This window comes from Solanum verrucosum, unplaced genomic scaffold, assembly GCF_900185275.1.
Source record: "Solanum verrucosum unplaced genomic scaffold, falcon-dt-bn FXZP01000182.1, whole genome shotgun sequence".
In the NCBI taxonomy this organism is placed as follows: Eukaryota; Viridiplantae; Streptophyta; class Magnoliopsida; order Solanales; family Solanaceae; genus Solanum; species Solanum verrucosum.
The window spans coordinates 453,625-480,907 of record NW_026020378.1 but is presented as its reverse complement, the minus strand read 5'-3'; the positions used below and the strand labels follow the sequence as shown (position 1 = coordinate 480,907).

Genomic DNA, 27,283 nt, shown 5'->3' with positions numbered 1-27,283 from the left:
GAGATCTTTAAAATGACCAATATTACTTTGAAAAATATTTTCACTGCATGCACACTGACACGTTTATCTAATGGGTTATTAATTAATTAGAGAGGTGGCTGGACACTGGAGTTACTTGCAAATTTAAGTAATTTTTGCAGAAAATTAAAATGTAACATGATTATGTAGTTGTAATTTGGAAAATAAGGAAAAACTTCATGGAGAAGTGTGTAATTTTATATATATATATATATATATAAGCATTTTCTAACAAGGACTTTTGGAATTGTCAAAAAAAAGATTCCAACTTAACTTCGGCCATTTGGTCAAAAGTTTTGATGACACTAATTACAATTGATTTTGTGTATATGACAAATAATTAATAGCACACGTTTTGTGTTGCTCTATAGTAATTTTTGTGTTCATCTTATGAAATAAGGAAATATAAAAGAAATATTTTCTCTGTCTAACAATCTAACAATACTCGTTCATTATCGATCGTGTCCACTTCTTAAAAAATTATAAATAAAAGAATAATTTTATTATATCAATATTTAAATATAATAAATGTAATATCTTAAAAAATGTAAAAGAGAAATGATTATAATTAATGATAAGGATGAATTAGAATATTTTTTCTGTCCAACAATACTCGTTCATTATTGACATTGTCCACTTCTTAAGAAACTATAAATAGAAAGGTAATTTTACCATATCAACCTTTGAATATAATAAATACAATATCTTGAAAAATATAAAAGAGAAATGATTATAATTAATGATAAGGATAAATTAGAATACTTACACTGTCCAATAATACTTGTTCATTATTGTCTTTGTACACTTTTAAAAAATTATAAATAGAAGGATAATTTTACTATATCAACCTTTAATATAATAAATACAATGTCTTGAATAATGTAAAAGAGAAATGATTATAATTAATGATAAGGATAAATTATGAACTAAGTGTAAAATTATCCATTGATTTCATAAACTGAACAAGTAATATTGTTGGGCATCCCAAAATAGTATAATGGACAATTATTGTTTAACGGAAATAGTATTTTTCTTCTCATTTTGTGTTGTTGATTTTTGTTGAGATAAATCTTCGTTAGAGTTTGACTCCGTCTTTAATAATAGAAGAACTTGATAAAATATCTTTAAAGATAATATCATAGACACGCCTCAAGCTATCAAAATTTTATGATTTTCAATATTTTCCAAAAATATATAAAAAAAAATACTAGTTCCAGAAAGCAATGTGGATTCACCTTTTTTTTTTCTTAATACAGTACAAGGTACTTGTATATATTTAATTTGTTTTGTCAAGTTTACTAGTGTGTCGGTGGCTCAAGTACTAACTCATCAACCAAAATAATTTACTTTATCCCGTCTCAAATTATTAAATATTTTTTCTAAATGAGTGTATACAGATGGATTAGACTTTAGAGGTAATAATATTTTTAATAGATGCAAACCTCGAATAGATTAATAATTCTTGAATAACCATCTTTTTTTTCCTTTTTTTTTTTAGGAAAGGTTTTCTTGGAACTTTTCTTTGCCTATTCAGTTAAGAATAATAATGAACAGATTAGTCCCACTAATTACTTTGTCATATTTCAATAAAAAAAATAAAAGTAAATGACAGATGGTGGAAGGGGATGAAATTGTCGGTGTGCTCCGTCTTTTTGTTAACTTTAAATAAAATTTGCAACTTTTCCATAATTATCCCTTTGGTGACTCAATAATTTGTTGCCCATCATTTTATTTAAACTAGTTAGAGAAGGAAATTTTGTAGAGAAAACCTTTTTGTTGCTTAACAATATTTTGGAACTAATTGCAAGCAAATATGACTTCCTTTTTCGAAATTAGAGTCCAAATTAGAATTTTGAGTTTATGGAATCTAAATTTTGTAAAAATAATTTATTAAATTCTAAATAAATCATTTATACATATTATGTGAATTTCTTAACATAAATATCTGATTTAACTTGGCCAAATCTATTAAATTCTACCAAACTTGAAGCTAGAACTCTAGTTCTAAGAAAAAAAAAATCAATCAAAAATTCTGATGTTTGATATACATATGGATATTGAGCTTTGATTTAAGAAAATAAAAATTATAAATTGAAATATTACATAAAAGGATAAGCTCATAACCTTAGTATTTAAAATAATTTTAACAATTATAATTTGATGAGAATTGATTTTTTTTTTTAAAAAAAATTCAAATAATAATAATGCCATATAAAATGTCATTCTAGGCGTTTATAAAGTAAAAAAAAAGAAAAATTGAAGTAGTTCTCAAAAAATAGGAGGATCAATTTTATAGTATTTGGAAACTTAACATTTAGAAAGTATGGGGTTATAACGTGCCGTCTTTAGTAGAGAACTATTTAATTACTACTACTATCATTTAATATGAATCAAAAGAGTGTGACCCGGTGGTTAATAAAGTGGCTGAAAAGCATGTTTCAAAATTGAACAAAGACAAACAACATTAAGTGATTTTGCCCATTTATCTTAACCTATCAGGATAGAGTTAATGAAATATCTTGCTTTCTTAAATTTGAATGAAAGAAAATAGCAATTTCAAATTTCTTATATATAAATAAAAAGAAAGAGTTTTTTTTTAATTATTATTTTTATATATCAATTCAATCACATGCCGCTTACCTAGATGCGGTGCTTGTCCCTCGAAGCGAAGGTAAAGACCAAGACATTTATAAAAGACTAAAAACCTATTTATCTTTGTTATAACCAATATCTCGTTTGATTAGAGGGTGTTTGAATTGACTTAAAATTTGATCACAACCTACTTTTAAGTCAATTTTTTATTTCTGAAAGTTTTTGACAAATATAAAAATAACTTAAAGCAAGTCAAAAATAACTTAAAATATGTTAGGAGGTGTTTGACAAGGTTAAAATTAACTTAAAATAAGTCAAAAACCAAAAATTGATCTCCCCTACTTTTTATTTTTCGACTTAAAAGTTATTTAAATTTGATTTTTTTAAAAAACTTAAAAGCTATTTTTTTTTTAAGTCTCTGGTCAGTGATTTCAAAAGACGTGATTTTGTGAAAAGAAATTCAATAAAAATCCAGCGAGATAAAAGTACAAATATCATACAAAAGATAAATTTTCCAAAATTGTATGATTGGTTTCTTCTATTCATGTACTTCAACTTAATAAATGTCTCCTTTTATTTTAGAATCTAAAGAAAAGGATATTCACTTTCATTATTTTATTTTATTTTTCGTCTCAAGTGGATATTAATAATTATAATATGTAGTTACTTACTCTCCCTATTTAATAATCATATGAGTATAAAGGTATAATTAAAAAAAATTACTCATTTTTATCTTGAATTTCTAAAATAACACTTTTTTAATGAAAATATACTTATTTTAAAATGAGAAAAATGTTCAATTCATATATGATAGTAACATGACATTGTATTTATTTAAGTAGAGGAAGTGAAATAAAGTTTTCATACAAAGGGGAGCTTGTACATCATAATAAGGGCTATAGAAATATTTTTTTTGGTATAATAAATATGATGGTATAATAAAAGGCACACAAAACATACGTGAAGAGATATTACTCCACTGTCCCAACATAGTACGAATTTGAGAGTCACAATGTAATTTTAATTGTGAATTTAGATATATAATTTATAAAAATATTTAAAATATAATTTATATATTTGAAAACTACATACAAAATATTACAAAATATAATATTTAAAATTCTAAAATAATTTTTATTTATTTATGTCTAAAAAACACCACATAAATTAAAACGGAAGAATATTAAGAAGTATGAGACATTAACTCAAGCGAAAACAACCCTCAAGGTAAAGTTCTAGAAAGTGTTTGATAGATTTTGGATCATAAATAGTACTCTATTTATTTAATCTGTTTATTTAATTTTAAGGTGATATGAAATTTTTAAAAATATAAAGAAGATTTTAATTATTTATTATTTTAAATAAAAGATTTGTAATTCATTCGTTTCAACTTATTTGTCATATTTTAATTTGATATGAAGTTTAAAAAAGTAAAAAATAAAATCTTTTAAAGCTTGTGATATGAAAAATTGAAACTAAAAATTGTTAAAAAAGATATTCTCTTTTAAACATATTTATAAGGATGATAAGATAACCAAATTGCAACAGATAAAAAATGGAATAGAATGTATAATGTATATGTATTATATGCCGTTTAAATTTGTGATCTTATGAAAATTGATATTAAATAATTATCAAAAAAGAAAAAAAAGCATAAAATAAGTAATAAATTGGAACGGAATATATATGCTATCTTTCTTTTTTTTTGTTTCCCCTACTCGGTGAATAATTTGGAGTCTCGAATAAATTCAAATTGCACATTATAAAATCAATTTGAGAGTGACACTCTTAATAAAAAAAAATCGTAACTAAAGTTCGAATTCAAAATTTTTAATTAAGTTGGAAACTGTTATTACTTTACCACAATCTATATTGCTGAAAAATACATACTAACCATATGCAAGTGCAGTTTTTATTTTTCGAAAATAATGAAAGTAATATTTTGGCTTAAGTCATCGACTGCCCTTTAAAGTTGTCCGCATAATTCACTTAGACACCTCAATTAAGACTTGTACCTATTGAACACCTAAATTATTCAAAACATGTACCTATTAAACACAAAATGCTGATATGACAAAAAATGTGTTTTGCACTTCCCTGAAGCGTGTGAAAAGATTCAAAATAGTGTCTTTTTGATTATTTTTTTTATGTTTTTTCTTCTTTTATTGACACTTAGCATTATGATTAACTTAAAAATATTTTTCTTCTTTCATTTACACTTTTTCAAAAAAGAAAAGAACTCCACTCCCTACCTATCATTTTCTTCATACTTTAGTTTGCAAAACTTTCTTCATTTTAGCTCCAACATTGTTTTTCTTTCTTTTTTATAAAAAAAGGAATATTATTTCTTCCAAATATGAAGATAAATGAAAATCAACTATGAAGATTCAGATTTGAAAGAAAATCTTACTTTCTTTCGTATGATTTATTTCAAATCTCATAAAAATAAGAAACAAATATGAAGAAGAAGAAAGAAGATAAATGATTTTTACCTATAAAAAAAGTTAGCCGATATTTATTTATCACAATTTTCTAACAAATTTTTTTACTCAAATTCATATATAAATCCATTAAATTTATCAAAAATGACATTCAAAAATTTGAAAGAATTAATTTTTGAGCTATCAATTTCATTTTGTCATCGATGTAGAAATGAATAATCACCGGTAAAATTTTCTTTCTTCTTCACTCTTAGTATGAAAATGTATATATATCTTTTTTAAAAGCTAATCTTCAAGTTATTTGAAAAGAATTAGGTTTTGTAATTTGAGAAAGAATGTGTTTTGAGAAGAAGATGAAGATGAAAGGGGGTTGGGTAAGGGTGGGGTTGGGTAGAATAGGTTGACATTTTCATTTTTTTCTTTTTCTTTTTTAAAAAATTAGATATAAAAAGTGTTTGAAATAATTTTAAAACAAAATTATTTTTTTTATAATTTTCGAGGCCCAGTGCCACATGTTATTTTTTAATTAGCCGTTGTGTCACGTCACCGCAAGTGTATCACACACTCTTCATATATTTTGTTGATTATCAAAAAATGCCTAATAGGAACAATTTTTGAATTGATAAAAATGTTCAATAGGTACTAGTCTTAGTTGAGGCGTTTAAGTGAATTATGCGAACAACTTTAAGGGGTCGTTGATGACTTAAACCTACTCCCTCCGTTTCACAAAGAATGATTTGCTTTCCTTTTTAGTCAGTTTAAAAAAGAATGACCTCTTTCCTTTTTTGGTAACATTTTACTTTTTGCTTTCCACGTGACATGTTTAAGACCACAAGATTAAGGACAATTTTGTACATTTGACATAACTTTAATTTAGGACCACAAGATTCAAAAGTCTTCTTTATTTACTTAAACTCTGTGCCAAGTCAAACCAGGTCACTCTTTGTGAAACTGAGGGAGTAATATTTTTGTGTGGGCAAGAGTCCTATAAGATGGTCCCACCCATTATTTGTTTTTCTATTGCTGCCACGTTTCGATCGCCGCACCTACATTACATGAAAGGGCTGCACTACCTCAAATATATTTTAGGTGCGTGCATCTGAAATTTCTTGTCAACAAGAAAATAATTTTATTTTACAAAATTCAACTTCCAAATCTACTTTAAATAAGTTCACAAACATAAGTTTCATATTTTTTCAAAACTAATCTCAGTCATTAATTTATTAAAATAACAACAAATTTAGCATTTTAATTTTCTGTGTATGTTTACACTCAGTCATATTAATTGAAATCATATTAAGTAAGCTAAAATTTCAAATACGTATGTGCAGAAGCAAAAACAAAAGAAGCGAATAAAAAGTATGTACACTTTTGCTTGAAAGTTAACTTATATGGTGTATTCATGAAATTATAAAAACATATATAAATATTTTATTTCTTAGTTAAAAGAAGCTATTAAAATAGTCATCCCTATTATATGTGGGATTCCAATACCGTTCAAGACTAGACATCTCAATTATGAACAATATAAAATGGTGAGCTCAATATTTTTTAGTAATAAACTAAGATGAGATTAATTTAATATCATATAAAAAAAAAAATTCTATGAGAAAATCAAGTAATCCATATACATCTGACAAGACTCAAGAGACTCTAAACAAAGTCGTTATCAGTATATTTTCTTTTAGAGAAACGAAATATTTTGCGATTTTTATGTCTAAATTGTTTGTTAATATTGATCTTAATAACGTGTAAATAATGCCAATATATTTATGACCCTTTTTATTTTTGCACAGTATAATGTTTTTGTGAGGAGCCATTACATTTTATTACTTAGGTCATCTATTTTGTCCATCTTGTTATCATTCACATGAGTTCAAGTTTTATATCATTTATAAATATAATAAATTATGTTATTTATAAATCAATTATTAAATAAAAACAATATTTCCTTCGTTACACAAACGTTTTCCTTTAATTTCTTCATTTTGAAATGTTAAAGAGAGATTTATTAATTTATTCTATTATTATTTATTATTAACTAATTACATAGAGTACTAGCATTCAAAATCAAATTTCTAAAATATATAATTTACTAATATAAGTAACTTGAATAAATAAACCCTTAAAATTATTCCTTAAAAAAATGTCAAGTAAATAGAGGACTAATAAAAAGGAATGGAGGTCAATTTTATATTTTTATTTTCTTAAAAGAGGTGTTTGGCCAAGTTTTTCGAAGAAAATAAGTATGACGAAAAATATATAATTTAAATGTATATTATTTTTCAAAAATGCTTTTGAACATCACGATAAAGAAATTAACTACTATCTACTGACGGTGGACAAGAAAATTACGCAATCAACTCATTTTTAGAAATACTTATTTTTCTTCTTAGTTTAATTAATATATTTTTGCATTTAATGATTAATAATTTTTTTTTCTTTCTTTTATTAAAACACGTTGAGGTTTATCATCTTTCTCCCTCTCTCTTTCCTACCTTTCTCATCTGTCTTTGGATCTTCTTCTATCAATATCAAAATATTTTGCAAAATTCCAGAAATGGTGTGTCTATTTTTCCAAGTGTAAGATTACTACATTTGATTTTTGGGATTTGTCCAATTCATTGCAAAGTTCTAAAAAGCATTCTCTAAATATCTTTGTTACCACAAAACATAAAATCCTTCATACATTGGAACAAGAAAAAAAATCTTTGAAATAACATTGAAATATTTTTTATACAATCGACTTTGAGTATTTACTAATTTTAGAAAGTTTGATCAAACATCAAATATGGCTCAAAATTAATTTTTTAAAATGTATGGACCAAACACAAATTGCGTCTTATCGAAAAAAATTGAAAAATAATACTCCTTCTGTTTAAAAAAGAATGACCTTATTTGACTTGGAACAGAGTTTAAGAAAAGAAATAAGACTTTTTAATCTTGTGGTTCTAAATTAAAATTATGTCAAATGTACCAAAATGCCCTTTAATCTTATGGCTTTAAAATGTCACGTGAAAAGTTGAAATTAAAGTGTTGCCAAGAAAAGGAAATGAGTCATTCTTTTTTAAAGATAAAAAATAAAACTAGATCATACTTTTTGAAACAAAACAGTAATTTAAAACTAAATAATTTTAGAAATTTACCAAAACAAAATATAATGTCACACTCCATAGTCCCACATCCCCATCATTTGAGATTAGACAAAATTGTAAAATGTAAACACATGTTTGGAATTATACAAGTCAATTTAATTGCATTTAAAAAAAAATCATAGAATGTAAATACAACTTGACATATATTAAATTATAAAAAACAAATAAAAGAGAGACAAACCTAGACAAAACCAAGTGGGCATATCAGAGAGATAAATCTAAAAGAAAAAAAAGAAGAAGCAAAATAAGCAATGCAACCCCAAGCCAGCCAAGAGATTCCCATTTCTTGGTGTGGTGTAAGTATCCCCATTTGCCCCCACTTTAGTGGTTTATAGTCTATCCCTTCAACACTTTCAACCAAATCAACAAACAATTTCCTTTTTCTTTTGAACACAAAAGAAACTTTGACACTTTACTTCACATTTTTTCATTTTCTTCCCCCAAACAAACAAAACCAATATGTTTTCTAAACTCTTGCAATAATCATAATCTTCTTATTCTTGAACTTCTATTTCTTTGGTCTTTTACATCTAAAACTAATTTATTTTCTTTCAACTCAAATAATGACGGACAGAGTCTACCCTTCAGCCAAGCCTAATGGCACCGCGCCCACTGCTACCACTGCTGCAAATCCAAATGCTGCTCCGGTCAAGAACCAGATGTACAACAACCCAAATCGTGTCTCTTACCGACCGACACCAACAGCATACCACCGACACAACCGTCGTCGTTGCAGCGGCCGGCGTTGTGTCTGTATGTGTTGTTTTTGGTCCATCCTCATCATTTGCATCATCTTCCTCCTTGCAGCTATTGCTGGTGCTATTTTCTACGTTCTTTACCATCCTCAACTGCCTACATTCTCAGTTTCTTCACTCAAGATCTCTAATTTCAATCTCACTACTTCCTCCGACGACACAACCCATCTCACTACAAAATTGAACCTCACACTCTCAACCAAAAACCCAAACAAGAAATTGATATACAACTATAACACTATCTCTATTACTGCACTTTCAAATCAAGTTGTTTTAGCAAAAGGGTCGTTTCCGGGATTCACCAGCAGTACAAATAACATTACGATTATACACTCGACTTTGTCGATGGTGTCGCAAGTACTCGATGTTGATTCAGTTTCATCTCTAAAATCAGATCTGAAGAGAAAAGCTGGGTTGCCCGTGACAATCTTGATGGATACTATGGTAGAAGTGAAAATGGACAAATTGAAAAGCAAAAGGGTAGGGATTAGAGTAACGTGTAAAGGAATTCATGGATCGACACCAAAGGGTAAAGCACCAGCTGTGGCATCAACAAATAATGCTAAGTGTAAGGTTGATCTAAGAATCAAGATCTTGAAATGGACTTTCTAATTTCATCTCAATTTGGTTTGACTTTTTTTTTTTTTTTTTGGGTTTTAAGTATAATCATAGTAATTTCTTTTGGGGTTCAAATTGACTCCTCTGTTTTTTTTTTTTCTTCTTTTGAGATTTGTTTGTAAACTTAAGAAGAGACTAGGAAGATTGCCAAAGTTAAGTTGAGTTTTTTTCCTAGAATTGTGAAGAAAGTTGGGTTGGAATTATAAGTTCTTTTCGATTATGCATTTAGTTAATTGTAGTCAGACTTAAATTCATTCAAGATCTCAATCACAAATTTGCACTTTCTTGAAGCATATTGATGCTCTGTTTTTTTTTTTTTTCGCTCAAAACTATATGTTTACAATTGCTCGGTTTTTTTCTTTAGTTACTATAGTATGTTAAACAAAGTAGAAATTGTGGTGAAAATGAGGATTTTAGATGAATATAGTAATATAAAGTTGAGATGGAGTCATTAAGAAGAGTTTAATGAGTAATAATTATTGGTTGTAAGATTGTTTATAAATGAACATGGGATGTGGGGAGGGTACAGTAGTCAGCTGCTGAGGTGCTAAATTCAATGCAATTCTTAAAATAATGTGCGACTCTTCCGCTGCGCACGTAAGTATAATAATTACTCTCTTAAAGAAACTATAAAAAGAAGATTAGTTACTATATCATCTTTTCAATATAACAAATATAATGTCTTATAAAAAATATAATAAGAAAATGATTATAATTAATGATTAGGATAAGTTATAAATTAAGTATAAAAGTATTCATTGATTTCATAAAGTTGACAAGAATTGTTGTACATTCCAAAATGGTATAGTGGACAACTATTGTTGAACGGACGAAAAAATAAGAGTTCCTCTTTGATCTATGTCTGTGTGTTGTTCGCAACAAATTTCCTTAAGCGCTGAAAATCAACTGCAAGCAAAATAAATAAAAGAAAATGTGATTTTTATTGATGAATCTTTGTGAGTACAATTCTGTTGTTCTCTTGATTCTTCTCTCCTAAGTTTCTCCGTGATTCGAGGGCGTTCAGTAGCGTATTTCTCGAATGTAGGATGATGTAGACCTCCTTGAGATGTATTTGATCTCCGGGAACGTCGGGAAGCACTTTGTCGTTGCAAGTCGATCTCCGGAAAGAACTCCGTTGATGACTCCTTCGAAGAGTTATGTAGTTGATGATGTAGCTTCCTCCAATTGCAGAATGCTTGTTGAAGAGTTTTCTTGATCCCCTTTAGAATGTCATGTCCATCCTCTATTTATAGTTGTAGCGGGTGGACAAGGTTACTTTTGATTGGCCAAAGGATGTCATTTTGACACTTGGCATGTTGTGATTGGTTCTTGCATTTGACTGGGACTACCATCTCATTTGGACACGTGGCGTCACCTTGTTGGTCTTCGATGCGTAGTCACTGTGACATGTGGCATGAGTTTGGGCTTCAAGGTGAAATGGATCTTGGACTTAAATTTAATAAAAATGGACTTATTTATTTGTAAAGCCCAAATTAATCATTCAACCCAAATAAACATGGATTTAATTCAAATTTTGTATGAATTAAATCCAATAAAATCTGCGTGTCTATAGATGCCTCCTACTTCAAGCCTTGTTGAAGTGTAGGTTTGCCGACACTTGGTGACAAGACTTGAAGTATTCATGAATGTGTTTTCATTTTTTGAGATTTGTCAACGTGTAGGCTTGCCGAATTTGACGACGAGAGTTCAAGTCTTCATGAATGTGGTTTCCTTTTTTTTTTTTTGAGACTTGTCAACCTGTAGGCTTGTCGAATTTGACGACAAAAGTTAAAGTCTTCATGAATGTGTATGCATTTTTTTGAGACTTGTCGACGTGTAGGCTTGCCGAATTTGACGACGAAAGTTAAAGTCTTCATGAATGTGTATTCATTCTTTTTGAGACTACTCTACGTGTAGGTTTGCCGAATTTGACGACGAAAGTTAAAGTCTTCATGAATGTGTATTCATTTATTTGAGACTTCTCTACGTGTAGGCTTGCTGAATTTTGACGACGAAAATTGAAGTCTTTATGAATGCATTGTTGAGATTCAAGAGTATTTGTTTCTTGTCGTCGCATTCTAACTAGGTCACTACAAATGATTTGTTTGTAGTGATCTCAATTTTTTTTAAAACATTCTTGCTTGACAACCACGTGGACCCTCTATGATTTCAAATAGATGGGTCTAGTGAGTAGTAACATTGTGTGATCTTCCTTGCAAGGTGTGAGAAAGAACAAGAAGATTGATTGAATTTTGAATCAAATAAAAGGAATATCAACTTTCCTTTGGTTGATTTTGTAAGAATCATTCTTGACATCTCAAGACTTATTGCTTTCCTTTTGAGTGCTGGCAACTTCCATTTAGATGGGTAAGAATTGATATGATTTCCTTCTTCCAATCTTACCACAACTTTCCTTGTACAAAGAATGAGAGTTGTTCAAAGGAACTTCTATATAAGAATCTCTCATGTACAAAGGATTGATCAAAGAATCATTGAAAAAAAAGTAATTCTCCTAACCAAATCAATGTGGAACTCCAAATTTGGTTTGTTCTTTTCTCAATTTCGTGCAGTCCCGCCAAAATGCTTTTTTCTTGGTATAAAAGAATTCAAACGACGAGCGACTTGAATCTGGAGAAACTAGACTTATAGTACTACGACATATCCAAAAATCAACGTCAAAAACCTTTTGTAATGACGGGAATTGATTTTTGAAGTTGGTCATCAAATCTGGAAGTTCTCCTCATAATTATGTGCAATCTCGCCAAAACGTCCTTTTCTCGGTGTAGCAGCATTCAAACGACAAGCGGCTTGATTCTGGAGAAATTAGACTTTTGGTACTACGATATATCCAAAAATCAACGTTAAACACCTTCCGGATTGACAGGAATCAAATTTTGAAGTTGGACCCCAAATCAGTTCTTCTCACAGCTACGTGCAATCTCGCAAAACCATCCTTTTCTTGGTGTAGGAGCTTTCAAATGACAAGCAGGTTGGTTCTCAAGAAACTAGACTCGTAGTACTGTGAAATGTCCAAAAATCAATGTCAAACTCTTCTTGAATTGACAGAAATGATTTTTGAAGTTGGTCTTCAAATTTTGCCGTTTTCCTCACAGATTTGTGTCTTTTAGAGTTTTCTTGTTTCTCTTTCTTGCAGGTAATGGTTGTGGTTGCATCTTTATTTATGCATTGACATGTTTCTTAGACACCGGGAGATTGATGTTCAAGATCCAATTTGACCGTAATTCAAAGCTTCGTGTTACTGGCACGGGTATGTCGAACAAGATTGTTGTGCTGCTGCTCACGTTTGTCATGCCATATTGAAGGGTCATGAACTTACTACATGTGTTATCAGAAGTAGATCAACCAAGAAAAATTGAAAACTTCGTGCAATTGGCACCGATGACTCCAATATTTTTTTTTCATTTCAGGTTTCTGAGAGAGGTTAAATGTCTTAGAAGTTGCACGAGTTGTTCATATGATTGGCGTGGAACCACTCATCTCATCCTAGCAATGTTGGCAGAAAACTCACTCAAGGCATTCACCTTCCTTGCAGCCTTGGTAAAGAGAACTTGCCCCCTCCATTTCATCCCCTTTTTGCGGCTCCACGAGAGAAATATTTGGAGTACTTTCATTTCATTTCCGACGAGAAAGCACCCGGTGTGAGGATGGCGAGAGAAACACTTGGTGTAGGCCTCCAAACATCAACGAACTAGATTGTGGATAATCTCATTGTTCATGCTATAGTGTGGACTGACATCTTCCTTTCAATTTGGAGAAGACCTTGGACCAATCTTATGACTTCTTGGAAGTACATGGAGCTCGAATTCCTTACACTTTGTGATTCCAACTTTGCACGATTATGGTAGAAAATTCATAACTTGGAGTATGAATAGTGAAATCATGTGCTTCTTGTTCCGTTGGAAAAAAAAACTCAAATAACTACAGTATATGTAAAAATCACGGCCAATGACTATATGGATTAGTACCAATATCGCTTCAAAGTCAGGTCACAATTTTGTATTTCTCGGCTTTTCAGCTTCGCGCGTCTGTAGTATAAAATTCATAACTCAAAGTAGGAGTATTGAATTCACGATTTTCTTTTTCCGTTGGAAAGACAACTCAAAGAACTACACAATGTATAAAAATCGTGGACAAAGACTTTGTGGATTGGTACTGATATCGCTTCAAAGTCAACTCACGATTCTGCCTCGCTCAACTCTTCAGCTTTGAGCAACTTTGGGAGAAAATCAATAACTCTGCGTAGGAGCCTCGAAATGATGTGATTCTTATTTAATTGGAAGCATAACTCATAGACATACAACATATGTAAAAATCACGGCCCAAAGAATTTCAGATTAGTACATATTTATTTTCAAAGTTAGCTCAAATTCTGCCTCGCTCCACTCTTCAGCTTCGTGTAACTCTGGGAGAAAATCAATAACTCATCGTAGGAGCCTCGAAATAATGCGATTCTTGTTTCATTGGAAGCATAACTCATAGACGTACAACATACGTAAAAATCAAGGCCAAAACCTTTACGAATTTTCACAAATATGTCTTTGAAGTCTGCTCAGTTTAATTTCGAAATCTAATGGTCTATTTCGCAGCTTTGTGCAGTCGTGGTAGAAACTTCATAACTTGGTGTAGAAACCTCTGAATCACGAGCCGATTTTTATGTTGCAAAGTAGACTCCAAGAACTACAATATTTGTGAAAATCATGGTCAAAACCTTTGCGGATTTTTTCTTGCTCAACTCTTCTCCTTTGCTCATTTATGACACATTTGAACTCATGTGCTAGCTACATAATTTTAAAGAGATAGTGTGATGATCACGCAATGCCACCAAACTCCTTTTTTTTTACTCATGTGACTGAGCTTAGAGTGATTCTCCAAGCGCCTACGTACCTTGGTGAAGAGGATCAAGTCATATCGTAGTTCATGATGATGAGTTTTTTTTTTTTTGGCCGTACACATTTTATACTCTTGCGGGCCAGGAGTAACATGTAGTTTATGCTCGTACCTTAAGGATCGTTGTAACATGCAGTTTAGGCTCGTACGTTGAGGAGCATTTCAACTTGCAGTTTAGGCTCGTGCATCGAGGAGCATTTCAAGGAAGAATTCCATTAATGTAATTGTCCTTCTAACCTTTTGTGATGAAGCATTAATGTACTTCGATTTGGTGTTGGATTTTATGCTTTCGCATTGTCGAAGCTGATTTGTATTTGATTTTGTGTCGACTTTTGAAAGTCGGAGTTTAGAAGTCCCTTGATGTTTTTGTCTTTTACGAGTGACCAAAATCCAAGTATCGTCATTCTTTTTATTGGAGAAGTAATCTACCTTGGATGTGTTTGTTGTTTTCTTCAAGGCGGAAATTTCAACTGGTTCAAAGCTCCCAAACTGCAGTATGATGACATCTTCTTCAATTTTTGGCGATGCCACAAGACATAGAACTTCTGAAATTGAATCATAATCAAGTTTGACACTAGCATGATTTGTCTCAGTTGTCTCACCATCGTCAATGATGATATTTCCCTCTCGTACCAATGTCATGATCTTTTCCTTCAGAATGAAGCATTTTGTGGTGTGATGACCGATGATGCGGTGGAATTTGCAATACATAGGATCATCAACTTTATTGGATTCTTTGGGTCGCTTTGACTCTGGGAGTGCAATGACTTTCTTGGTTAGCAGCTCATCAAGAATCGCAGGAACGTTAGAGTTTGAAAAGGAATACTCTTTTGCTTGTAACTCCTTCAAGGTAGATTGATTTTTCACTTCTTGCGTTTGTTGATGCGCCTCGATCTCTTTCAACTTTTGTCTCGTGGATGCCTTCATAGAAGTCGTGGTTACCGCCATGGACTCATTAGTTGTGTAGTCTAGTGACTCTTTGAATTGTGTATCTTCTTTTCTTGGATCAAAGACATGCGATGTCTTTCCATGGTTTGCAATGCTCAACTTCATGTCATGAGCACGTGTAGCTAGTTCTTCAAAAGTTCGAGGCTTAATTCCTTGAATGATATATACAAGGCCCCAATGCATCCCTTGTATGCAAATTTCAACTGCAGAGATTTCAGAAAGTTGATCTTTGCAGTCTAAGCTCAACACTCGCCAACGATTGATGTAGTCCACTACGGGTTCATCCTAACTTTGTTTTGTGTTTGTTAATTCCATTATGCTCATTGTACGACGGGTACTGTAGAAACGATTGAGAAATTGATTTTCCAATTGCTCCCAACAATCAATTGATTCAGGCTCTAAGCCTTTATACCAATCAAAGGCGTTTTCTTTTAAAGAACGAACAAACTGCTTGACAAGAAGATCACCATGTGTACCAGCACTGCTACAAGTCTCGACGAAATTAGCAATATGTTGCCTTGGATTTCCCCTTCCATTAAATTGTTGCAATTTTGGTGGTTCATAACCAATTGGCATCAGTAGACCCTCGATTCGCTTAGAATATGGCTTTGAATATCCTAAGGAACTTTGTGGTGGACCACCATATTAAGCTTTAATGGTGTTTGTGATCATGTCTTGTAGTTGTTGAGCTGTTAGAGTAGCCACTGAAGCAGATCGATTTGCGCTTTGAGAGTCAATTGGTTTGGTGGGAGAATCAATATCAACTTTTTCTTGTATTGTTAGAATATGATGTGACTCTCCAGAGTTGTAGAGATCTAACTTGCTCATAAGTTGGGTGATTTGGAGATTCTTGTCATCAATAGATTTATTCAAGGCTTCAATGGTTTGCTCCATCATTGCGAACTTCTCGTCCATATCAGTTGCATCAACCATCAATGAGTTAACCTTTGTTGAAATTGAAGAATCCGTTGAATTCTTATATTCACCAAAGTTGAAGTCAAAGTGAGAGTTCATCAAATAACTTAGATGCGATGTTGCCCCCATCGATTGTAGTTTTGAGTGTCATTTGAGACTTGATCTTTCTTGCCATCTCCAAAGAGGTGAATTATTCAGATTCATTCAAAACACTTGTCTTGAACTCACGTTGAGTGACTGGATCAGCATCACTAAGATCAACAAGTGTGGCAATAGTAGAATCCTTGCATGAAACATCATTGATCTTTTTGAAGGCCATTGCAAAGTTGAACTTGTAGTTTTTTTTTTCTTTACAAGAGAAAGAGATGAAGAGCAGAATTGGTCTCACTGGATGTGCCAAACTTGTTCGCAACAAATTTCCTTAAGCGCTGAAAATCAACTGCAAGAAAAATAAATAAAAGAAAATGTGATTTTTATTGATGAATCTTTGTGAGTACAATTCTGTTGTTCTCTTGATTCTTCTCTCCTAAGTTTCTCCGTGATTCGAGGGCGTTCAGTAGCGTATTTCTCGAATGTACGATGATGTAGACCTCCTTGAGATGTATTTGATCTCCGGGAACGTCGGGAAGCACTTCGTCGTTGCAAGTCGATCTCCGGGAAGAACTCCGTTGATGACTCATTCGAAGAGCTATGTAGTTGATGGTGTAGCTTCCTCCGATTGCAGAATGCTTGTTGAAGAGTTTTCTTGATCCCCTTTAGAATGTCATGTCCATCCCCTATTTATAGTTGTAGCGGGTGGACAAGGTTACTTTTGATTGGCCAAAGGATGTCATTTTGACACTTGGCATGTTGTGATTGGTTCGCATTTGACTGGGACTACCACCTCATTTGGACACGTGCCGTTACCTTGTTGGTCTTTAATGCATAGTCACTGTGACACGTGTCATGAGTTTGGGCTTCAAGGTGAAATGGACCTTGGACTTGAATTTAATAAAAGCGGACTTATTTATTTGTAAAGCCCAAATTAATCATTCAATCCAAATAAACATGGATTTAATCCAAATTTTGTATGAATTAAATCCAATAAAATTTGTGTGTCTACAGTAGAGCTGTCAAAAAGGGCTGGCCCAGCCCCACCGGTTCCAAGCCTTGCGGGCCAAGTAATTTGAAGGGCGGGGCGGTCCTTCATTTAGAAGGGCCTGAAAATGCTCAACCCAACCCAACCTTAGAAGGGCCAAGGGCTGGGCAGGCTAGCCCTTTTTTTATTTTTATTTTTTCCTTTTCAAACTTATAATTCTATAACATCAAGAAAATGAGAAGATTTTCAAAACAAATATGGAAAACAATGGTGTTGTTTTAATAACATTAGCAAAAATCTAGTGTAATTAGCATGTATCTCGCATACTAGATACGCGAGCGAGATAAGAGAGTGAAAAGCAAGATGGGAGGGAGGCGAGGGTGCGAGATTTGTCTATGTATCCTAGATACATGCTAATCTACTTGGATAGAGTGTATCTATAACAAATTAACCTAATTTTAAGTCCACATATTCCGAGATACATGTATCTGGACGTACCGAAATCCGGTAAGATTCATAATATTATAACATAGCGTGTATTTAAGTAATTAGATTATATAATAGTGAGATTATTGTAAGTTACCCTTAAATAAAAAGTTTTGGCCCATGGGACAACCCCGGCCCAGCCTGATCAAGCCTCAAGGGCCAAGGGCTTATATGGGCCAGACTTATAAGCCCTAATTTTAAATGAGCTTGAAAAATCTTATCCCAATCCTACCCCAATAACGGGTTGGGTTGGGCCGGCCCCATGGGCTAAGCCCGTTTTGACGGCTCTATCTGTGTGTTTTGTTTACTTTACTAAAAATATATATTAATACCTCCTCTGTCCCATATTAATTGATTGCTATACTAAAACTAGTTGTCCCATATTAGTTGATCGTCTTACTAAATCAAGAAAACATTAATTTATTTTTTCCCATATTACCCTTGCAATATTTTTTTTTTGAAATGTCCTCACTTATTTATAAAGTTCCAAAGAAGTTCTTAAGGGTGAATTGGTAAAACTTCCCTCTTATTTTTGATTTTCTTAATATGTGAGTGAAAACGAAAGTGATCAATTAATATGGACGGAGAGAATAATTTTATTTTAAGAAATAATTTGAATACAAGTAAAAGTCTATTGTTATCTGAAATGTGACTTTTTATCGTTACCTAATAATGAAATTAAATAATATGATACAATGAAATTTAAATAATAATCAAAATAAATAATCATTTTGTTTCAAAAAGAATGACCTACTTTCCTTTTTAATTTGTTTAAAAAAGAATGACATCTTTTCTTTTTTTATAACATTTTAATTTCAGTTTTTCACGTGACATGTTTAAGGCCACAAGATTAAAGGACAATTTTGTACATTTGACATAACTTAAATTTAGAACCACAAGATGCAAAAGCCTTATTTATTTTCTTAAACTCCTTGTCAAGTCAAACTAGACCACTCTTTTTAAAACGGAAAGAATATTATATATAAAATTAAATTCATAATATAAACAATCAATACAACTTATAATTAGCAACCATCCAAAGAAAGTGTTATAAGAAAAGGCGGTTAACCTTTTTAGTAGACCCATTCAACACGTTTTTACTTTTTTAGTAGACTTATTCAACACAAATTATTTAGGCCCGTTTGGCCATGCAATATGGTATCATGATATGGAATCATGATATTGTATTCTGATATGAAATCATGAGATGAAATTAAAGTTTTGTTTAGATATGCGATATGAAATTTTTGTGTTGTATATTTTCTCATAAACATAAAAATCTCATAAGTTGTAAAACTATTAAAATAGCCCCAATTGTTTATTCAATCTTATCAAATAAACAAAAAATTATAAAATTGCATAATAAATTATTACAAAGTTATTTGTTCTCCACTTAAGTAATTGTTTCATCTAATTTTAATTTAATAAAAAAAGATTGAACATAAATTGTAGTGTACTAGTCTTTAATATAATCATCCCACATAATACAAACAATTTCCTCACGTTCAACTTGCATTTCTCGATCATGTGACCGAGAAGACGAACCAACATTGTTACTTTGAGCCATTTGTTGGTCAATATCATCCTCAACTATATTTTCATGCTTATAGACCATAAATATTTCATCAGTACTTTGGTATTCTCTCAAACAATTATGTAACACTGCACAAGCTATGACAAATTTCACTTGTGTATCAATTATATCATAATGATTCATGCCTTGTTTCAATATTCTAAATCTATTTTTCCAAGCTCTAATAGTCCGTTCAATCACATTGCGCAGAGATGAATGCCTATAATTAAACAGTTCTTTGGGATTTTGAGGCTCTCTTTCACTTCCTCAGTAATCTTGGAAATGATAGTGTAGTCCTTTGTATTGAGCTAAAAATCTTTTGTGTTTTGGAAATCAGCATCAACAACATAATATTTATCTACCAACAACATTTTATAAAGAATTACTAAAAGCATATGTGACGTAAATGAGACAACTTTGTGTAAATAAATAATATTTATTCTAAGGATGTAATTTAAAGTTACCATATGATGGAAATGGAAATTGTGACGTTGGTTCAACAAGTGCATTCTCAAGTACTTTACTATCATGTGCATTACCTTCCCAACCAGCAGCAACAAAGGTAAATCGCATATCAAAATCACAAGCACATAAGACATTTTGTGATGTTCTTCCTTTGCGATTACGATATGCTTGTTGCGTCACTTTAGGAACCTCCCCTTCTATATATGTTCCATCAATCGCATCAACACAATCCTATCAAATAAAAAATACATCAATATTAGTTTAGTGAACATAAAATAAATTGGAAGCATTATAGAATGCACTTCATAAAAATAATGTTTGTAAGAGTAATAAAAATAGTGCTTCCAAGACAATGCAAAGTCATAAAATAAATATTATCTCTTTAAACAAAGTTGATAGGAAATATGTAACTAAATACTAATAACTTACACATAAAATATAAATGTGCACTTATTAAGGCCATAAAATAAATTTATTACTCAACAATCGGTTTGTGTGAGTTTAAGTGACTATATGTTGGTGAGAATAATAAATTTTATGTTGGTGAGAATAATAAATTTTAAAAAGTAATGATGTGATTATAAATTTTATTTACATATGAAATAAGTGGTTAGTAGATATAAATGTGGGGTTGTTTTAACAAAATATAAACTCGTGGATTAATTTTTGTATTAAAATATCTCAAATCATGATATGGAAATCCCAAATAATTCCATATCATGATTTTTGGAGAATATTGAATCACATCTCATGATATGGAATCATGAGATGGAATCAACGTAAAATCGCATGTCCAAACGCTGATTCCATCTCACGATACCATATCGTGATATGGTATCGCATGTCCAAACGCTGATTCCATCTCATGATACCATATCGTGAGATGGAATCAGCGTTTGGACATGCGATTTTACGCTGATTCCATCTCATGATTCCATATCATGAGAGGTGATACCATATTCTCCAAAAACCATGATATGAAATCACCATGTGATTCCATATCATGATTTGGGATATTTTAATACAATAATTGATCCATGAGTTTATATTTTGTTAAAACAATCCACATTTATATCTATTAACCATTTGTTTCATATGTAAATAAAATTTATAATCACATCATTACTTTTAAAAATTTATTATTCTCACCAATAAAAAAATTATTATCACTTTAAATTTGGTGAATATAAATGATAAAGTAGAAATTCATTTGGTGAATATAAATGAGAACGAAGGGAGTAATACTTTTTTGATTTTTCATAATAAAAAAAAACGTCTTAATCTTATGACTAAGCATAATATTGATAAAAAACAATTTTCATTGGCGATGCCGCACTTTCTTAATCTTAGTATTTGTAAAATGTTCGTTCACATGACTGAAGGATATCAAGTCCAATTGATTGAGGACTTGGGAAAATTTGATCAATTAGTTATTAATATTTAGTCAAGTGGACTAGTTATAATTTTTTTGATTAAATTTTATTAGAAGTGTTTTTGACTCAAACTTGTGGTAACTTTTTAAAATTTCGTTATTCAATAATATTTAACTATTGAATTTTCTTGTAAATAGTTAGAAGTTAGTGATGTTTGTTAATTTTTATCTTAGTGCATTTAACTCCTAAGTTAATATTTACTCACTAATGTATGTTGTTTTTCCTACTTTATAGGTTATTTGCAAGTGTAGTTGAGAGATATGAGCATATCAAGTACAATTTATGTTCAATTTTTTTAATTAAATTAAAGTTAGATGAAACAATTATTTAACTGAAGAACAAATAACTTTGTAATAATTTATTATGCGATTTTATAATTTTTGTTTATTTGATAAGATTGAATAAACAATTGGGGCTATTTTAATAGTTTTACAACTTATGGGATTTTTATGTTTATGAGAAAATATACAACACAAAAATTCATATCGCATGTCCAAACAAACCTTCAATTTCATCTCATGATTCCATATCATGATATCATATCATGATACCATATCGCATGACCAAACGGGCCCTTAGTCAAATTCGGTCACTGATACTAATGTATGGTCATTGTTATACATTTGAATGATGTTTATTTGTTTATTGCACGATTTTCATTTATTTGAAGACAAATAAATATATAATTTGTTTCAGACATACGCTGATATCTGGGAGCTTAGTTATTAACCTAAAACTTGTTATTACTTATTAGCATAAATTATTAACCATGAACTAGGTCAAATTATTGAAGCCACAAATAATACTGAACAATGCCATACAAATCCATATGTTCCAATGCTATCAACCCCTATAAATTTAGTGACGATGCTACACGGTGAAATGTATCAAATGGACTGAAGTTGAGGTCAAGATCGAAGATGAATATTATTGAGAACTTTCAACATGTAGTCATAGGTAAAACTTTCATACGAATGGCCTGAATCGAATGAATCGAGAACTATCATATTATCACACCATATCAATTAGGAAAATTGTTAGATTGATATATTTTGTAATTGGTATATCTTTGATTAGATTATCATTGAAAGAAGACTTTATCAAACTAATATCGAAGATGAACATATATAAAATTCGACTATATGTTCATTAACAAAGAAAGTAGAAATCCAATTACCTAGAATGTCAGAATGATGATGATAAACCCAAGTTATTTATTAATTAGTGATGTTGTTCCTAACATAACTACTTATGAATACTTAACCAACTTTTTTTTTTTAATAAACAAGGATAATATGCATTATTATAAGGTAGTGACAATGCGGCCAGTAATTCGGGGGTAGATAAGAAATAGTACTATTAAAATGTTCCGAAGTAGGTGATATGCTTGTAAGCCTTAAAAAAAATTCCTACTTTGTCTGCTTTGACTATCTTTGAAACGAACAATGACGGAACTTCAAAATATCTGTAAAAGTTGTCTTCCTCCATTTTAGCCCCCCTCTTTAGCTAATGCGTCGGCCACTTGATTCTCCTCCCGAAAGCTATGTAGGATGGGACATGTAGGAGAAAGTAATAGCTAGTGGTACTTTATGCATTTGTCTCTTTTGTAATTTCCAAGTCCAAAATTCTTGCGCGTACAACTAAATTATTTAACCGGATAAAGAAAGGAAAGTTGTAAAGTTTGCAAATAAAAAAAATATAGAAGCAAGTCTTTGAACAAAATCTCTCATGATCACATCGAACACAAAATCCTTGTAGCAAAAATAATCCTTTGTCTACCTGCATAAGAGTATATCAACCAAGAAGATAGGTTATACAAGTGTTTGTGAAGATAGAAACAGCGTCTAGGCTCAATTAACTCTTGTATTTGATACAACCTTGTCATCATCGCTGCAAAAGGCCAAAATATAAACAAATTCCATCAGTGCAAAGTAAAAAAATTCATTACAATTGTCAATAACACATTTACTAAAACGAATTAGATAAGTATATTTTTCTCCTGTAACAAAGTAACTAAATGTTTGGTAAAGAGATGCAGTATCATATCCTAAATTTCCATTAAACTCTATAATGCACTAACAACCTGCTAAAATATAACAAAGACAAAGTTCAAATTGAGATTAATTTAGGATGGGAAACCATTCTAATTCTTGTAGTTGAACTTCAAAGTTTAAACAAGCGTTTCAGTGCAGTGTTTGTACAAACTTGAGACATGTAATTTTTTTTTTGTGTAGCTAGATTTACAACATTTTAAAGTTATTGATAAATTTTAAATACATGTCACAAAAGTGCAGTGGCGGCTCAAGCAAATTAGTGGCCTAAAGCCAAATATAAAAAGGAGGCCTAGCTTCTATTTTTGAAATCCAAAGCAAATATATATATATATATATATATATATATATATATATATATATATATATTAATCTTGTGATCTTAAACATGTCATGTGGAAGTTAAATTTAAAAATTGACAAAAAAGAAAGAAACATTCTTTATTGTTTCGAAACGAACTAAAATAATGACAAAACATAATTTTTTTTTGTTTAAAAAATATTTATAATAATTCTATTATTATTATTAAAAATGGGGCCCCTCAAATTTGGGAGCCTAAGACGGTTGCCTCATTTTTAAAGGCATTGAGCCACCCTTGCAAAAGTGTCTGATAAATAATCCTTCTTTTTGAGTTAAACAGATGGGGTCCAAAAGTAGACAACAACTTTTATTCTAAAGTCGAAAAAGAGTCATATTTATCCTTGTACTCTTATAAAACGTTGAGTTAGGGAAACATCCGAGCGATTGCCTTCATGGATCCAAACGCTGCACGATTATATTTATCGTTAGTCACACTTCTTTGATATGTCTGTCTCTGTTATTTAACTTACGTTCGCACTTATATCATTCTATGTATCACACCTACATGGATATATATATTCTACTTAAAATTTTCTCCCAATTTAATTATTATACCCACCCATTTAACCCATAAAATCCACCCCTAATACCCTTTATTGTTACTTTCCTTTGAGAAAAAAAAACAATTGTTATTTATAAGGAAAAACCAAGGGTTTTATTATGGATTTAGCATCGTGCCACTGTATGGTTTTATTATACTATGTTTGAATTGAAATAAATTTATGATGAGCAACACAAACATTAGAGAATGCTCTTAGCAGCATTATGGAAGATATTAGTTGTCAAGGTATCATTGACAATCCCTTAGCTCCATTCATAAATCATTCCCCTATATGCTTCTGGTTGGTCCAACAAAACTCTTTCAACTGCAAAATTAAGTACGATAATATTCTCACTCCACTCCTAATAACTCCTCGTACGGGTAAATATATATAAAAAAAAGTATGAAGAGAGGCAAATATAATACTTTTCCAAGAGTATAAGAGCAAATATGATGCTTTTATGTTCTTATATTAAAATGAAAATACTTTAATTGGATCACGCCTTTCAACTTTGTATTGGTTTTTTTTCTAAGAATATAGGAGCAAATATAATCATGCATGTTTCAACTTTGTATTGATTTTTTTCTAAGAATATAAGAGCAAATATAATCATACATGTTTCAACTTTGTATTGATTTTTTTTCTAAGAATATAAGAGCAAATATAATTATGCATGTTTCTATTAGAAATAGTTTGGATACCTAAACCATTTGACAATAGTTACAACTTATTTAAGATGGGAAATCCTAATTATTCTATATCCTACTTCATAGTTAATGCGTTTCAAAAATACAGAATAAAACTAAAAATAATCTATAAAGAAAACATAATTAATTAACATACCTTGCTACTCCTTTGCCTTTACAATTATTTCCAAAATATGGTTTGAAATCCCCATTTTCAACCACAGATTGTTTGCCTTTGGAACTTGAAATTGCTACTTTAGTTTCAAATTCATCTGCTTTCATTTCAAATTCGTTGTTGAAATCGTCGAGTAGCTCTACTTTAATTATTTGACTATTTAATGACTCACTTCGATTGAATCCGTCAATACTATTAATTCCAATACTAATAATTTCTTTCAATGACTCACCAAATCTGCCAATACTATTAATTCCTTTCGTTGATTCACCAAATCCATCCATACTATTAACTTTTTTTGATGACTCACCAAATCTGCCAATACTATTAATTCCTTTTGATGAATGACCAATACACGATCGGTTGAATCCTCCGCCAATACTATTATTTACTTGAACAGAATTAGTGTTCGTATTGATATTATTTTGTATATCGACTGCTTGGACCCGGAAAATCTCATTGTAAGTAAATTGCAATTCCGTCTCATAAAGATTGATTAGCCGTTGCAAATTCATAATAATTCTGTAACATCCTCCAACAGGATCACCAGCACGAATATTAGCCTCAAATATTAACGCTTTCATGGCGTTGTCTCTCTGAAACGGCTCAACGTTTCTTAGTAACTTCAATAGGTTACTAACACCGAAAAGCTTATGAGCATTCAAAAATTCCTTGTTTCGTTCGACAGGAAAATAAGGGGCTAACAAACAGTCCGGCGCGCACCTTCTCCTTTGATATTTGCACGCCGCACAAGCTTGCGATCCATTTCCACCGCCACAGCCCCGAGAAGTAACCCTTGTAATAGTAGTTGTTGTGTTGAGAGAAGGAGGAGGAGGAGTGAGTGCAGAAGAGACATTTTGATTGTGGTTGACAATATTTGTCATTGTTCATATCCCTTTTAGGCCGTGCCGGTGCAAAACTTCCGCTGCCAGAATCTAGCAGTATTACTATTATTATTATTTTAGAGGCAAAGATCTCATTTGCTCAACAAATAAACAAGTGTGTGTGCATAATTTTCGGTAAAACGTGGTTTACATGGCAAGTTACGTGATTAATGTTTTTTTTTTACCATATTTGATTTACTCTCTATGATTAATTGATTTCCGTTTTGGTAAATTTGTTTAAAATGAAGTCTACCTTGTTTAGGAATTTTAATTGGTAATTTTACAACGTGGTAACATTATTCAACGTTGAATTAAGTTTCTAGACAATGTAATATTATGAGCATTGACTTATAAAGTCCTACTCCCAATCTAATTAGACTTCTTATGTTTTTTTTTTCATAACTAAAAGACCAGACTTCTATGTTGTTGACAATATTTGTCATTGTTCATATCCGTTATCATTATTTATTAGAAAAATGATTATTTGTATTCCGTATTCACACCACACTATTTTCTCGATTTTAATTTATGTGGCACATTTGAATAAATTTTCTGATTTTTTATAAATAAGTAAATATTTACTCATTTCGTTTAAAAAAATGACCTAATTTGACTTGGAAAGGAGTTTAAGAAAAGAAAGTAGACTTTTTAATCTTGTGGTTTTAAATTAAAGTTATGTCAAATGTACCAAGATGTCCTTTAATCTTGTGGCTTAAAACATGCCATGTGAAAAATTGAAGTTAAAGGGTTGCCAAAAAACAAAATGGGTCATTCTTTTTGTAGCAGACTAAAAAGGAAATTAGGTCATTCTTTTTGAAACAGTAATAATATAAATATAATTAATTTCGAAATCCAAAAAAAATGTCATGTATTATTTTTTTAAGAAAAATTGTGATTTGATTATTATTCAAATATTAGAATTTTAAAATTAATTAAAATTATAGCTATTATTTGTTTTTACTTATTTGTAAAATAAAAGAATTTTTAATATTTAGTATTTTAAAATTTTACTTCTTAGATATTTTCATATATGAATTATATTAAAATTCCTAACATTTAAAATTTGTAAAATCGATTACAATTTGATAATTTACAAAAACTGTTGAGATTAATTAGGCCCTAACTAATTATATGTAATTGACGTATGTAGATTAGTTAAAGTGACGGTTGTAGAAAGTTTGTTACAATTAGTTAGATGAT

At 30.7% G+C, this 27,283-nt stretch overlaps 2 protein-coding genes across 2 annotated transcripts; one reads left to right on the top strand and one right to left on the bottom strand.

Annotated features, from left to right (window-relative positions):
* Positions 1 to 8,474: 8,474 nt before the first annotated feature.
* On the top strand, positions 8,475 to 9,793 carry LOC125838670 (NDR1/HIN1-like protein 6). Its single transcript, XM_049517708.1, has one exon. It carries the CDS (start codon positions 8,770 to 8,772, stop codon positions 9,571 to 9,573), a length of 804 nt encoding a protein of 267 aa, XP_049373665.1. The 5' UTR covers positions 8,475 to 8,769; the 3' UTR covers positions 9,574 to 9,793.
* A 13,442-nt stretch (positions 9,794 to 23,235) lies between these two features.
* Positions 23,236 to 26,083, bottom strand: LOC125838812 (LOB domain-containing protein 6-like). The gene is made up of 3 exons (XM_049517841.1): positions 25,428 to 26,083; positions 25,182 to 25,370; positions 23,236 to 23,275 (listed from the first exon to the last, which is right to left on the bottom strand). Exons 1-3 carry the CDS (start codon positions 26,081 to 26,083, stop codon positions 23,236 to 23,238), a joined length of 885 nt encoding a protein of 294 aa, XP_049373798.1.
* Between the last annotated feature and the right edge of the window lie 1,200 nt (positions 26,084 to 27,283).

Excerpts from the sequence above, each read along its gene's own strand:
- LOC125838670 (XM_049517708.1), top strand. The coding sequence starts at position 8,770 with ATGACGGACAGAGTCTACCCTTCAGCCAAGCCTAATGGCACCGCGCCC.
- LOC125838812 (XM_049517841.1), bottom strand. The coding sequence starts at position 26,083 with ATGACAAATATTGTCAACCACAATCAAAATGTCTCTTCTGCACTCACT. Across the intron at positions 25,371-25,427 it reads AGTATTGGCAGATTTGGTGA|TGAGTCATTAAATAGTCAAA; the intron begins GTCATTGAAAGA and ends ATTCAATCGAAG. Across the intron at positions 23,276-25,181 it reads AAAGGCAAAGGAGTAGCAAG|CGATGATGACAAGGTTGTAT; the intron begins GTATGTTAATTA and ends GGCCTTTTGCAG.